Here is a 16,169-nt window from a genome sequence, read left to right as displayed (position 1 = left end):
TTGCAGGAGGCTCACTGTGACTGCAGATCTCCAGCCTCTTTGTCTGTGGGCCTAGGGAGAGTGTGTCCTGTGTAAGCATATCCATCATGTGTGTCAAGGTGAAGAGGTTAAAAGGCTCTGAAAACTAAGTTCTGGCAATTAGTTACAGCTAAGAAAGAAAACTAATACACTAGCTAAATTCTTCCAGCTTCAGTTTTCTCATCTATAAAGTGGGAATAATAACCACATCTAAGGCATTGAGTAGGCATGATGATTAAATGAGGTACTGTATGTAAAATCATAGTGCAGGGTTTGGCCCATAGTATGCATAAAATAAAAGTTGCTATCATCACTGTTGAGCAGCTCCATGACTTTCTCCCTAGAGAGACCCTGCACCCCCCACCCCCACCCACTGCCCTGGGTCCCCCTGGGACAGGCCATTCTCTGTAGCATCGGGTGTATGGGCATCTCTCCTTATCGTTTTTTGAGGATATCAGATGCTCCCTGAAACTATTCAGCCCACTTTCCCTTGGCCTCCCAATTTCTGCTTCTGTTGTTCTTTGACAGTGCAATCTCTGATTCTGGGGGTTACCTGCAGGTGAGGGGCAGTCAGATACAGGAGCTACAACCCACTTGCCAAAAGAAATGCCTCCTTGGCTAGAAGACCAGGGCATATGCACCAGGTATTAAGTTATGGCTCTAGTTCCTGTCCTTCAGCAAATAATCTCTTTCCAAAAAAAGATGGCCCTTATGAAACAATGCTAGGGGTTTGTATTGTCATCCATCCATTTATTCAAAGAAGGGTAGTTTTCTAGCATGGGATTCATAAACAGGAAGGGAACCTCTGCTTCTCTTCTTGGAGGGAAAGGAAAGGGGACACCACAGAAACCAGGTTTAGCACTGATGTTTATTAGAGCAGGAAAGGAGAGGGGAAAAATAGGTCACCAAAAGGGCGGCACGGCCCCAGGGGATGTGCATCACTGCTCTGCACAAGGCCCCCCAGAGTGCGGAGGGCAGGCCGCCTGCCACAACCCGTCCTGAGGACACCAGCTCCATACACCCAGGTAAGGTTCTCCTGCCCACCCTTTCCAACCAGAAGGCCATGTGTGAGGGGAGCCTCTGTACTGAAAGCTATTCGTGTTAAGGAGTTAGGCAGATTAGTAAAACGAAGTGGCACATATCCATTTGCCATCAGTCCCCAAGGCAACCCTTGCTGTGCCCACAGCTCACAGGCGCTGAAGACATCTACTTCCACAGTTGAGACACAAACGAAAGGAGGAGCCTCATCTTGTTCTGACAGTATCCAGGTCATTGCCTCTCAGAATGCTTGCTGGAAATAAACACAAAATTAATGTTAATATGATGAGGATGTTGAGAAAGAAGCATGGAGGAGGGCAGAGGAGGAGGAGACTGGGTTGGGAGGAGGGAGAGGAGGAGGACAAAATGGCCATCAAGCTACATTCCCTGAGCACTTCCTATGCATGTGCCAGGGTACCATGACTCTCTTCCATGCATTGACTTTTTAATTCTCAGAACAACCATATGACGGAGGCACTTTTATTACCTTCATTGTACAGGTGAGGAAACTGAGAGAGATGTTGGGAATTTTTTCCCAAGTAGACTTACAATCTGAATGCTCTCTGACTTCCAATTCCACGTTGACATATCCCTCCGGCCACTGCTTCCTTGTCTTAGTGTCAGCGGGAGCTGCCTGGAATGAGGCCTCTGTGGAATCCTGTGTTTTGCATGGCCAGCCCCCCAGGCCACGGCTCACCAGCAGGGCCTACCCTACCCAGAGGCAGAGGCCCCTGTCACCGTTGGAGGGGCTGCTGTGGGGCTTCTTCAATCCAGAAAACTGTCCCCTCGTCCGGCCTGCCCAATGGTAATAGTGCCTCCACTGATGGAGTCATGTGCCATGGGCCAGGCTACGGAGATCATTTACTGCCCCAATTTAGATATAGAAATAGAAACTCAGAGAGGCTAGGTGACCCACCTAAGGCCACAGAGTGGGAACTCAGAAAGCCAAACCCACGTTGGCTGATTCCAGAGTCTGAGCACCTAACTACATCTGACCCATGAGCAACATGGGTTTGAACTGTTCCAGGTATGCTTATACATGGATTTTTTAAAATAAATATATTGGAAAATTTGAGGGGGAGAATTTTTGGAAATGTGTAGTAATTTGAAAAAAGTGTTTCTTTTCTCTAGCTTCCTTTATTGTAAGAATTCAGTATATCATACATACAACATAGAAAATACATGTTAATCAGCTGTTTATGTTATCGGTGAGGCCTCCAGTCAACAGTAGGCTATTAGTAGTTAAGTTTGGGGGAGTCAAAAGTTATACATGGATTTTTGACTGGTTAGGGTTGGCCCCCCTGACCCCAACACTGTTGAAGGTTAACCACAGTCCACAGTTCTGTTTTCTGGAAGAAGCCAAGTGAGGGCTTCTAGTGCTAGAGAACAGAGGTTCCGGGTGCAGGGGGAAGACAAGGTCTGAGCTGGCACAGCACCAGGGGCTGAAAGGACCAAAGAGGGATGTCAGCCCAAACCCTGCCCCTCAAGAGCAGACCTTCAGCTCCACTCCTAGCCAGTGTTCCTCTCATTTTTGGTTAATGCCCCTCAGAGGCACCATGACCCCCCTACCTATCCCACCCCACCCCCCAACACACACAGGCCCCAGCAGCACCAGACACACAAAATGTGCAGGATTTGGAGCTGTCCGAGGACTGACATACCAACGACTGTCTAGCATGAGTTAGCAGCCTACTCACACTCAGTTACATCCTCCATACAACAGGGTTAAAATGCATGCCCTGCAATGACCCAGGGGTGTTAAGAGGCTCCAGTGAGAGGATTTCTGTGAGAGCGCATTGGAAATTAGAGAGAGCAGTCCTCCAAAGGGAGGGTGCCCGTATCAATTCATAGTAGTAAAAAATCAACACCACGAAGACGTGAGATTTCTCTTAACCACAGGTAATAAACTCCCCAATTCTATCCTGTCCTGCTTAGTCCATGAAAATTACAGAGGAGGAATGGAACTCACTAGGCTTAACCTCTGTAGGGATTTTGCTGCTTTATCTAAGAGGATTTGGAAAGGAGGAGGGAGAGGGACACAGACAGGGAGAGAAGAAAGCAAGCAGCCTCACGTGGGCACCCAGGTGCCGAGGTGGGGTGCGCAGGGTGCTGGGAATGCTGAGCAGTGCGGTTCAGGTGGACCCAAAGTGTCGACCCAGGGCACAAGGGAAGATGGAAAGAGCAGGCTGAGCAGATTCCCAGCCTGGAGGGCTAAGGGAAGGCAGTGAAGAGACTGCTGATCCTGGTGACGGTGGCAATGATTGCAATGCATGTCATTGCTCGAGCCCATGGATGCTGACCCCCCACCCCCTAGAAAGACCCAAGTCTCAACAAGTCACACTTCCCCAGATTTGTATTTCAGAGTGACCTTTCCTGGGCAGCATATAGGTCTTTGGGGGATTTCTCTGTGAGACTGCCAGGGTTGGGCTCCCCTGGGGCCCCCAGAGCTGCACTCAACCTGGCTGCCTCCTATCTCTCCTGCCTCCCCAACCCATAATGAGCTAACCAGCTGGTTCCCTTAACATTGTGTCCTTGAAGGCCTCTGAGCCCACATATATGCTCTCCACCACTGTCTCCGTAAACAGAAGGCCTGGGAGAAGGAGCATACCGGAGCCAGCCTGCGCCCCCTACACGGGGTGGACCACATTCCTGTCGCAGTGGGGCTTGCAGTGAGGGTTCAGCCAGTGCTCCAGGAACTGCTCCTCAGCGCGGCGCTCCAGGCCGAGCAGGTGGTGCATGTACTCCTGTCAAAACAAACCACGCAGAAGACAGTCTTTCACCCAAAGTGACAGCTGAGTGGCCTGTTGGGCCATGTTCCTGCGGTTCTGAGATGAAGCACAGCCAGGTGAGAGAGGGGAAGAGCTCGGAGGGGAGGAGCCTCTTTGCAGGAAAGATCAGTCAGACAGGCCCACTAGGTGGGCAAATAAAGAAATCTGACAACCCTAGCACTGAGAGGGCATGCATCTATGGAACTCCTAGACACTGCTGATGGACCGTAACATGGTACAGCTGCTTTGGAAAACAACTGGTTGCCCACAGTCCAGAAATTTCACTAGGCAATTATACCCTAGAGCAGTGGTCCTAGAACATTATCAGGCTTTAGAATCACCTGGAGGTCTTGTTAAAACAGACTGCTGGGTCCCAGCCCTAGCGTTTCTGATTCAATGGCCTGTAGTAAGGCTACAGAATTTGCACTTCTAGCAAGTTCCCAGCCATTGCTGATGCTGCTAGTCAGTTTGAGAATAAGAGAAACTTATATGAGAAGATGTGTATAAGAATGTTCATAGTAGCAATAAATTTTAGTAGCAGGACACTGAACCCATACCAAACGTCCACTGACAGAAGAATGGATAAATAAATTATGGTAAGGTCATGTTGTATAATATTATACAACAGTGAACATAAATGGACTATAGCTATATAAACAACATACGTGAGTCTTAGAAATAGCACATTGAATGAGAAGAGCAAGTCCAAGAATATGACATTTAGAGTGTGACACATTTTTTAAAAGCTCAAAATATGCATAACTAAATAATATATTATTATGGCTTCATGCATTTGTGATGAAATCATCTTTTTTAAAAGGCAAGAGATAACTATAAGAAAGTAAGGTTGCTATACTATTATCAAACAAAATAGACTTTTAAACCAAAAAAAAAAAAAAATGATACCAAGGATAGTGGAAATTTTATAAAAACAGCCTGGAAGTTCCTCAAAATGTTAAACATAGTTATTTTAAGACCCAGCAATTGTAATTCCTAGTTACTATCCAAAAGGAATGAAAATGTATGATTGTACAAAGATGTTCTGAGCAGCATTATTTAGAATAGCCAAGAAGTAGAAACAACTCAAATGTCCATCGAGAGAAAAATGAATAAATAAAATGTGGTATGTCCATACAATGGAATATTATGTAGCAACAAAAAGGAATGAAGCACTGATACATGCTACAATGTGGATGAACCTTGATGACATTGCTTTAAGTGAAAGAAGACAGTCACAAAGAGCCACATACTGTGTGATTTCATTTCTATGAAATGTAGCCAGCCCTCCACACTGATATCTCTACAACAGAAAACAACTCATTATGCAGCACTGCCCATCTCTGGGACCAGCATCTCCAACTACTCAGGGTCCAAAGCCAGAACACAGAGCGTCATCACCTCCCTCACCCTTAGACCTGACATAAGACTGCGTGTAAGGACTGAATCAGTCTCCTGAAGGGGTCTCAGAGGCACTCCCTCCATCTCTGCCTCATCTGTAGGTCAGGCCTTCATCACTGCCCACCCTCCATCCCTAACTCTGCCTTCCACCCCATGCCCTACCTCCCCCCACCATCTCTGCTCCTAAATGCTGCCCAAAGGGGACCCATCTCTCCTCAGACCTCCACCAGCACTGCCTGCCTGGAAGAGGCAGGAGGTGACAACTAACACTGCCCCTCGGTTTGCTCTGTGGCTCTGGATGACGTCCAGGATTGCTGGGGTATGCTGTTGCCAGGAGAAGGGAGCAGAGAGCACAAACCCCAACTGGTACTGATGTTAACTGCAGAGGAGCCAGCCACTGAATACACTGAATACAGTGACCCGGCAGGGAGAAGGGTGGATGCTTCCTTGGCATGCAGTGATGTCTCCCCATCATCTCTCAGTTGCTCAGGACCTGTCCCTTATCAACAGGAGTGTCGCCTCCAGGTTTAGAGTAGGCCTTCTCTTCCCACAAGAGTTGGTCTTCAACAAAACCAGTTCAGGTGGTGAGTTTTCTGCACAGTGTTTCTCACTGAATTATCTCATATAAATGATAGATAAAACAGAAAAATGATAAATCAACAGGCTGTTCCTTAAATAAGAGTGAAGTGTTACTTGTCTTGTCTTAGTTATAAACATCTCTTTGTCCCCTAATACCTGTCTGTCCATCTTCTAGTGCAAATCAGGAAGCAGCTCATTGGCACCCCCAGACTACCAGTGTCGTCTGTCACATGTCTGGTCATGACACACTCAACTAGTTAAGCCAGAAGCTTCACGTGCTCATCGACTCCCTCCACTCCCACCACCTAAGAGGCTGCTAAATCCCATGGATGCTCCCGGATCCCTTCTCTCCATCACATGGCCTCTGCCCAATCTCAGGCTCAGCACTCCTGCTAGATTCCTGCCCCTCCTCTGGAGGGTCCTCCCTGCCTCTTGCCTTGCCTTGATCCTCTCCAAGCCATCCTACAGCCAGGGTGAGAATTTTTGACTGTTTCATTTTGCTTTCTTTTTAATAGACTTCAGTTTTTAGAGCAGGTTTATGTTCATAGCAAAATTCCCCCCACCACATGCAGCCTTCCTCCATCAACATACCCACTGAGTGTTACAATCGATGAACCTACATTTGTCACAGGATCATCACTCAAAGTCCATAGTTTACATTAGAGTTCATTCTTAGTGTTGTACATTCTATAGGTTTGGACAAATGTATGACGACATGAATCCACCATTCTAGAATCATACAAGTATTTTCACTGCCCTGCTCTGCCTATTCATCCCTCTTTCCAGCAACCCCTGGGAACCACAGCTCTTTTTACTGTCTCCACGGTTTTCACTTTTCCAGGATGTCATATCATTGGGATCAGACAATATTCAGCCCTTTCAGATTGGTTTCTTTCACTTAGTAACATGCATTTAAAGTTCCTCCACATCTTTCTATGGATTGACAGCTCGTTTCTTTTTAGTGCTGAATGACATTCCATTGTCCTGACGTACCACAGTTAATTTATCCATTCACCTACTGAAGGACATCCTGGTTGCATCTGAGTTTGGGCAATTATGAATCAAGTTGCTGTAAATGTGCGGGCATTTATGTAGATTTAAGTTTCCCCTCCTTTGGGTCAATACCAAGGAGCACAATTGCTGGGTTGTATGGTTAAGAGTATGTTTAGTTTCATCAGATTGCAAACCATCTTCCAAGGTGGCCACGTTGCATTGCCACCAGCAGGGAATGAGGGTTCCTATTGCTCCACATCCTCGCCAGTATTCGATGCTGTCAGTGTTCTGGATCTTGACCATTCTAATGGGAATGTAGTGGTATCTCACTGTCATTTTAATTTGCTCCCCGATGACATCCTATGTGGAGCATCTTTTCACTTGTATACATGCTATCTGTAGATATTTGGTGAAGTGTCTGTTCAGGTGTTTTGCCAGGGTGAGTTTTTAAAATATAAAAAATTAAAAATCACTTTTGTTTCATTTGGTTTATAATAGTGATACATATGACCACTTAAAAGCATGTAAAAATAAAGAATGTGAAGAATCCCTCTTGCTGTTTTTGTCTCTTTAGCCTGTTGCAAAGTGTTTTGTTTTGTTTTTTTAAATTTACCTTTAAAAAAAAAAATCCACCTTCTAGTTGTTTCCTTACAAGAATACTTGAATGGCTCCCACTGGGCTCAGGAGAAAGTTCTAGCTCCTCAGAGTGGTTTGTGGGGCGCTCTGTGATCTGGCCTCGCCCTCCCTCGGGCCTCTTCTCTCACTGTCAGCTCCCTTGAGCTTTGCTGTCCATCTTTCCCTGGCTAGCCACGTTTTCCCTTCTCTCTGAGCTTGTCTCTCTGCCTGGACACCCCATGCTTTCTCTCTTCTCTGTCTCATTCATACCTGACTTTTGAGGCCTCAGCTTAAATGTTACTTCCTCCAGGAAGCCTTCTTAAATTCCCTGTGGCCCCAGAGCTCCCTGGCAGCCCCCTACAACATAGCCCTGGTCACTCTGACAGTGCCCTTTCCCTGAGAGCAGGGATTTAATTGGCCTGGACCATAGTTTTTAGCAGAGTGGCCTTGTGAATAGCCTCACGTAATGGTATGTGAACTTGCTTCTCCCCAAAAGGGAGTAGATGGAGATAGGAATGATTTGTAACTTGGAGAGTGTATATTGTTGACATGTCCCTGAAAAAACTACAGGTACAGTAACTATGGAATGTGAACTATTGCAAAGTAGGCATGAAACAGATCCATATAAACACCTTTAGGTAACCCAAAGTAGCACACCATTAATCAGAGAAGGGACATTTCACCTTGAGAAAGAGTAGTCATACTCGGTAACATTTGTACAAGATTAAATTATCTTGGCATGTGTAGATATAAAAATACTAAATTATGAAAACCATCCTGTGGTTTTGATAAAGGTTTAACAATGGGTCCAATTTAGAACTTTAAGTTTTACAGTTTCTAGAAAATCTTCTAGGAAGTCTGCGTCCTATATTAAATATAGCTATTAAAATTTTTTTAATGACTGTGCAAAGGAATGAATTATGAGGTATCCAATTTCCTGAAATATTTTTCCTCTCCCCTAGGACCCATGCAGCTTGACTTTGTTTTGGTTATCCTTGTTGTTTTCATTTAACTCATCAAAATGCACCCCGTGTCCTGGACAGGGAGCCTCTGGGGCAGCCAGGGCAGGGATGGATGGTGAGAGGCTCCTCTGGGACCCAACAGTGATTCCCTGGCAGCTTGTGGGACACATTTGTGAGTTTTGGTCTGAATCCTGCCCTGCCTGCCCTGTCCTGTCCAGGGCATCTTTAGGCAGAAGAATAGGCATTGGGAGGAACAGGAAGGCAGTGTGGAGTCTTGTAAATAAGAAACAAAGACTTCCCAGCACATAGCTTTGCTTATTCAACTGCTCTATGCAAGCAGCTCAGCAAAGGAAACCCACGGTATCATCTTGCCTGCCTGCTTACCAGGAGGTGTGGTGGAGAGACTGGGTCCAGGTCAGGTGGGTTCAAATCCAGACCCTGTCAATATTGCTATATGTCTCCACCTCAGTTTGTCCATCTGCAGGGTGGGGATGGCACAAGCATTTATTCTGTTGGGTTGCCAGAATTAATGATACAATGATACAGTCAAGGCCTGTGCAAATGTGTGGTCTCCACGTGCCCCTCTAAATCCTTTCCTTCTCCACTCCTTCACCCGGCCCTGTGCAGCGAGAGGCTGACTCAGCTAAGCTGCAGTCACAGACTCCCTCACCTGGTGCTTGCAATTAGGTTTAATGCAGGAGGCACCAGCCGGGATTAGAGGTAGAGAGAGAGACCCTGGCTTCACCCTGAGGAGTCTCAGCAGGCAGCATCCCTCTTCAGAAGGCCACAGCTCCCAGAGGGCTGCCCTTCTCTCCCCCTTCATGCCTAGGGTTGTTAGCCTGGATTCTTATCATCTCTTGCTGGTTGACCTGAATCCTGCCCACACTTTTGCCAAAAGTCTCTTTATCAAGCTCTCCTCAGTCAATTGTGGTTACTAGTAGACAAAACAGATCTGAGCAAGCCTAGAGGTGTGGACAGAGCATATCTCCTAGGAACTAGTTCACATGAAACTTTCAATAAATGTTTGTTGAATGAAAGACTAAGGTAGCAGTCCTCAAAGTATGGTCTGTGCTCCCCTCTGGGGTCCATGAAATCAACACTATTTTTTAAAATAACAGACATGATTTGCCTTTCCACTGTGTGCTCTGGCAGTCACACTGATGCCTTAGCTGGAGTCAAGGCAGTGGTGCCCACTACCCTGGAGTCATTGTATCCTTCAGCATCACACATTCATCGTTTAAAAAAATAAAATATAAAACATTCTTAAAATGCCAGTTTCACTAAAGAATGCCCTGGTGCAGCAGCGGAAGGGGCCCCAGCCGGAAGCGAGCAGGCAGCTTGTCAGAGGCATGCTCACGCACGGTGGTGTTCTCAAGGAAAAGCACTTGGTTGAGGCTGGGGTTGAGGACTGAACAGGCTGTGGTTTATGTGCAGTTCTTGCAGACATCTTCTTAAAAATGAAGGAAGTGAGCTTGTCCCTTCAAGGAAAACAACCGGCAGTACTAGTTACTCGATGATAAAATTCAAACTCTCAAGGGGAAATTAGAATTTCAGAAAACTTGTATTTACTCTCGTGAGCCTAACAACTACCCAATACTTAAAGACTTTTCTGATGAGATCAGTAGTGATACCGTGTCATCACGTATATACAGCATTTATACACCTCTTAAATCATACGCTCATTTGCACCCATACTCATTTAAACCCTGTTCTGTTCAGCCAAACATCCAACTGGTCTTTTGATGGCAGTGATCAAAACTAAGGTATACCTACAATGAGGCTTAGTGTTTGGCACATAGTAGGACCTCAATAAACCTCCCTGGAGAAATGTACAAATAAGTGAATGAATAAATGAAATGACTGTTCTTTCTCTATAATCCTACTAAATCCTCCTTGGGAGGTTCCTTGACATCTCTGTCAATGTGCTCATTTCAATGGCTCAGGCCAAATGTACATAAAAAGTACCAAAAAGGAATATATATTTCACACCCTTAAATAGCAGCTGAAATCATCTTTGAAAAAAAACAACTGAAACAGACACACACATAGAGAAAGAAATGAGCCCTAGTTTCCATGACATTTCACTGTTTATTTAAAATGTTAAGAAAACGAATATGCCACAAAGGACCAACAAGCAATCATTAGTCAAAGATGAAAAGCCGAATTGCAAATCTGCTGAAACCCACAAATTCAACAATCACATTGGCTGAGTTAGAAATGACCTGGCATTAATGTTAATCTCAAATGTTCCTGGATTGAGAAAGGGTAGATGGAAAATAAGTTTTAATTTTTGTAGATTCCTTTCTTCAAGGGGAAAAACAATTAAAGCAAAATGAAAACCAATATCTATGTTCCATGTCCAGTGCCAACTGTAATGATTTAAGGAAATAATTTCTCAGTAATTAGAGTGGCAATTGGAAGTAGTCCTTTATTATGCACAAGAGTGGTGGGATAATGAAATTTAATACCCATTGGAACCTGATCTAAGCTGAGAATCATGAAGTAGACAGTTAATTTATCAAGGCAGGAACGTTTTTCAAAATAGCAAAATCCTTCCTGTGACATTTGTATGGGATTAAAGGTTCATCAACATTTGAATGAATTATCTTGCTCCTTAGTAAAAGCGAAGTAATCACGTAGGCGGAAGGGGGACTGGGACTTAACCACCTTGGGACAGCAAAAAGCTTAGCCCTAAAGGAAGGCAGATCAGCGATGTGCACAGTTTACATCTGTCACTCCAAAATGGTATTTGAGATTATAAAGAACTAAAGAGTAATGGAGTTACTACCTATATTTGTCAAGGGGTTAAGCATGAAAGCATATTTTATAAAGACAACTTACAATAAAGTTAATGTGATTTATACTTGCCCAACAAGAACATTCCTTAAAGGAAGACAGGCCAAAATGGAAAACATATTCCCAGGACACGCAAGGGTTTACGAATACAATCACAAAAGACATAATTTTAGATTGGATGTCATCTTTTTAAAGAATTTTCATGGTTCACCCCAGCAGCTGGCAAATCATTTCTTCCCAAAAGTATGGGATGATTAGAAGAAATTTAATGAATTTAAGTGAGGCAATAAAACAGATTTCTTTGAAATAACTTCCAGGTTCTACAGCAGAGTTAGGTCCTACAAAATTTCTCTCTTGGAGAGAAGCAAAGAAAGGAGTGGAAATAAGTACAATGAGCATTTATGTAGTGAAATGTTAAATACTGTGCTTGGTGCTGGAGACCTGGAAGTGAAAGAAATAGTCCATCTGTCTGCATGAGCAGCTTAGAGCCATCCAATAGGAGAGATTCTTTTTGAAAAGTCAAAAATAGTAATCTTCTTAGACATAAATATGAGCAACTTCTTCATGAACATATCTCCTCAGGCAAAGGAAACAAAAGCAGAAACAAACAACTGGGACTATATCAAGCTGAAAAGGTTCCGTACAGCAAAGGACATCATCATTAAAACAAAAAGACATCCTACAGTATGGGAGAATATATTCATAAATGACAAATCTGATAAAGGGTTGACATCCAAAATATATAAAGAGCTCACGTACCTCAATACCCAAAAAGCAAATAACCTGATTAACAAATGGGAAGAGGATATGAAGAGATGGTTCTCCAAAGAAGAAATTCAGATGGCCAACAGGCACATGAAAAGATGCTCCACATCACTAATCATCAGAAAAATGCAAATTAAAACCACAATGAGATATCACCTCACACCAGTAAGGATGGCTAACATCCAAAAGACAGATAAGAACAAATGTTGGCGAGGTTGTGGAGAAAGGGGAACCCTCCTACACTGCTGATAGGAATGTAAATTAGCTCAATGATGGTAGAAAGCAGTGGGAGGTTCCTCAAAAAACTAAAAATAGAAATACCAATTGACCCACGCATTCCACTCCTAGGAATTTACCCTAAGAATGCAGCAGCCCAGTCAGAAAAAGACATATGCACCCCTATGTTTATTGCAGCACTACTATAATAGCCAAGAAATGGAAGCAACCTAAGTGCCCATCAGTAGATGAATGGATAAAGAAGATGTGTACATACACAATGGAGTATTATTCAATAAGAACAAAACAAATCCTACCATTTGCAACAACAGGGATGAAGCTAGAGGGTATTATGCTCAGTGAAATAAGCCAGGCAGAGAAAGACAAGTATCAAATGATTTCACTCATCTGTGGAGTATAAGAACAAAGAAAAACTGAAGGAACAAAACAGCAGCAGACTCAGAGAACCCAAGAATGGACTAACAGTTACCAAAGGGAAAGGGACTGGGGAGGATGGGTGGGAAGGGAGGAGTAAGGGAGAAAAAGGAGCATTACGATTAGCAGACATAATGTAGGGGTCGGTGCACGGGGAGGGCTTACAACACAGAGAAGACAAGTAGTGATTCTATAGCATCTTACTACTCTGATGGACAGTGACTGTAATGGGGTGTGTGGGGGGGACTTGATGATGGGGGGAGTCTAGTAACCATAATGTTGCTCATGTAATTATAGATTAATGATACCAAAAAAAATAGTAATCTTGTGAGTGCTGTGTGAGAGGGGTGCTCTAATTCATGTTGGGAGAGTCAACAGGGAGGCCTCTTGAAAAAGGCATCACTGAAGGTAAATCTCTACTAAGAGAAATAAAGAGGAAACAAGTACAAAGACAGGCGCTCTAAGAGAAGAACTTCAAACATACCATCGTTCCAGACAAGCTGGTCCTCCTCACAGGTTTCTATGCCAGTGAATGTCACCAAGCTGTCCATACAGACATGTACAAGTCATTTTTGATCCCTGTTCCTCCCTCACTGCACCCACTCCTCCTGCCCCAGAAATGGCCAACTATTGTCCGATTTAAGTTACCATAACTGTACTCCCATCATATCTTTACCTTAAAACCTCTGCTGGAACATTCTTTTGGAGGAAGACAGCATACATTGCTAAAAAAAAAAAACCTTTTTGGAAAGCAGTTTGATGACATATGCTTTAAAAGCTTTAAAAATATTCATATCCTTAAATCCGGTAATCTGTTCTCTGGGAATATAACCTTAGCAAATATTTCAAAATACCAAAAGCTCTTTAAGAACAAAAATGTTCAGTGTTGTTTATAATAGAAACAATAGTGGAAATGATCCAATTATCTAACAAAAGAGGGTAATTCAGTGTCATTATGGTTGTAGTAACATGGGGAAATGTGGATGTTGTAATACTAAGGGGGAAATCAGGATACAAAATTACAGGTGAAGTATGAACATTCTTTTAAATATATATATATGTACAGAGATTAGAAAGATCCCTCATTCAAAAAGACACATACATTCCTATGTTTATTGCCACACTATTTGCAATTGCCAAGACAGGGAAGCAACCTAAGTGTCCATCAGTAGATGAATGGATAAATAAGATATAGTATATATACACAATGGAGTATTATTCAGCTGTAAAAAGAAAAGAAATCCTGCCATTTGAAACAACATGGATGGATCTAGAGGGTATTATGCTCAGTGAAGTAAGTCAGGAGGAAAAGGACAAATACCATATGATTTCACTTATTTGTGGAGTATAAGAACAAAGCAAACAGAGTAAACAAAACATCAGAAGACTCATAGACTCTGAGAAAGGGACTGGTGGGAGGGGCTGGGACAGGTGGGTGAGGGTGAGATAAAGAGCACAATAAATCCCAGTCACAGTGTAAGTTGGTCACAGGGAATGGTAGTACAGCACAGAGAATATACTCAGTATTTCTGTGACATCTTTCTACATTGGTAGATGGTGGCTGCACTAGAGGAGGTGAGAATTTAATAATAAGGGTGGCTGTTGAACCACTTTGTTGTACTTTTGAAGCCAACATAAGACTATATATCAAAAATACTTCAATTAAAAAGAGAGACAAGGATTAAAGATGGCATGAGAGGTAAGACAGAGGCTTCCTCCTAACACTGCATATTATAAGAAAATATAATTAATACAACTAATCCTGAAAGAGCACCAGGAAAGATGACTATGCCAGACTGCATACACCTGGAGAAAAGAGCAGACCTCACAGAACAGGGTAACATACCAAAGCTGTGGCCCAGCAAGACCCAAGCCCTTCCCCCACCGCAGCTCACCAGTAGGAGGAAGAGAAACAGAGCAAGGAGGGAGTGGAGGCCTGGGATTGCTGAATACCTAGCTCTGGAGATCTGCTCTAGGAGCACAAACCTACATTTCATGGTGCTTGCATGATACTCTTATGATTGGAAATTTGGGTTGGAAAGCTAAGACAGGCAGAATTTCTGGAGAGACTGAGATTCCAGCCGCTTGTGGAAAGCAGGGATCCATATCCAGCTGCTCTGGGACAAAAGAAAGGTGGGCAATCTGAGAGACTTCCTAACAAGGAAGCCCTTAGCAAGAGGGTGGCTAAAGGGGCAAGGATTGCACAGAGCTTACTGCTCAGGAGAAAGGACAGGTAGACAAAATTGTCCGGGTACTCTGCCCAGCAAGTTGGGAGCTTTCACAATCTTCAGGTGCTCCAGCTCCCTAACTGGCTACACAGCTCAAAGGAACCCCTCCGTGATAGGCAGCCTACTGTGCCTTTCTCCAGGCCAGTCCCACCTGGCTCACAAGCCGGGAAACCCTACCCTGGTGTTAGGCCAGCCAAAGGGAAGATCTGTCTACAGCAGCTACAAACACAAAGCATAGAGGCTTATACCTGTGTGCTCGGACAACTGGTTCAGGCAGTGGAGACAGACATAGCAGCCAGGAAGCAGGAAACAGCTCTTTTCTCCCCCCAGGCACCAATACCACTACCCTGCGACCCCCGACATTGCTTCAGGGGCTGAGCAGCTCCAGACAGTAGAGCTTCTGGACACTAGAGGGCACCATATACAAATATGAAATGTCAAAGGAACCTGGTTCAAAGTAAAATTATTAATACAACTCCTGAGAAAGACATCAACCTCATGAATCTTCCTTAAAGGGAGTTCAAAATAAAAATCATTAACATGCTCATGGAGGTACGAAAGATATTCAAGAACTCAGGAATGAATTGCAGCCAGAGATCCAATCATTGAAGAGCACAATGGAGGGTATTAAAAGCAGATTAGATAAGGTGGAGAAGACAATAAATGAAATAGAAACTAGAGAAGAGGAATACAAAGAAGCTGAGACACAGAGAGAAAAAACGATCTCTAAGAATGAAAGAATATTGAGAGAACTGTGTGAACAATCCAAATGGAACAATATTGACATTATAGGGGTGCCAGAAGAAGAAGAGAGAGAAAAAGGGATAGAAAATGTCTTTGAGGAGGTAATTGCTGAAAACTCTCCCAATCTGGGGAAGGAGATAATCTCTCAGGCCATGGAGATGCACAGATCTCCCAACACAAGGGACCCAAGGAAGACAACACCAAGATATATAGTAATGAAAATGGCAAAGATCAAGGGTAAGGACAGACTACTAAAAGCAGCCAGAGACAGAAATAAGATCACATACAAAGGAAAGCCCATCAGGCTATCATCAAACTTCTCAGCAGAAACCTTACAGGCCATAAGGGAGTGGCATGACATATTTAATGTAGTGCAGCAGAAGGGCCTCAAACAAAGATTACTTTATCCAGCAAGATTATCATTTAAATTTGAAGGAGGGATTAAACAATTTCCAGATAAGTGAAAACTGAGAGAATTTACCTCCCACAAACCATCTCTATGTATTTTGCAGGGACTGCTATAGATGGAAGTGTTCCTGAGGTTTAATAGCTGTTACCAGAGGTAATAAAACCACAGTAAAGAAAGGACAACAGCTAATTACTAAGCAAATGCA

At 43.7% G+C, this 16,169-nt stretch overlaps 1 protein-coding gene across 5 annotated transcripts in view; it reads right to left on the bottom strand.

Annotated features, from left to right (window-relative positions):
• Window positions 1-868: 868 nt before the first annotated feature.
• The window catches only part of C4H17orf67 (chromosome 4 C17orf67 homolog), a 37,281-nt gene continuing 21,980 nt past the window's right edge, over window positions 869-16,169 (bottom strand). For all 5 annotated transcript variants that reach the window (XM_017655004.3, XM_017655005.3, XM_036999008.2 and 2 more), the window contains 2 exons: window positions 3,665-3,800; window positions 869-1,309 (listed from right to left, as the gene is read on the bottom strand). In XM_017655004.3, the coding sequence (XP_017510493.3) occupies window positions 3,684-3,800 (117 nt within the window). In that variant the 3' untranslated portion in view covers window positions 869-1,309; window positions 3,665-3,683. The remainder of the gene's footprint in view (window positions 1,310-3,664; window positions 3,801-16,169) is intronic.

The sequence above is a fragment of the Manis javanica genome, chromosome 4 (assembly GCF_040802235.1).
Source record: "Manis javanica isolate MJ-LG chromosome 4, MJ_LKY, whole genome shotgun sequence".
Lineage (NCBI taxonomy): Eukaryota > Metazoa > Chordata > Mammalia > Pholidota > Manidae > Manis > Manis javanica.
This window is presented reverse-complemented; position numbering and strand designations above follow the sequence as displayed.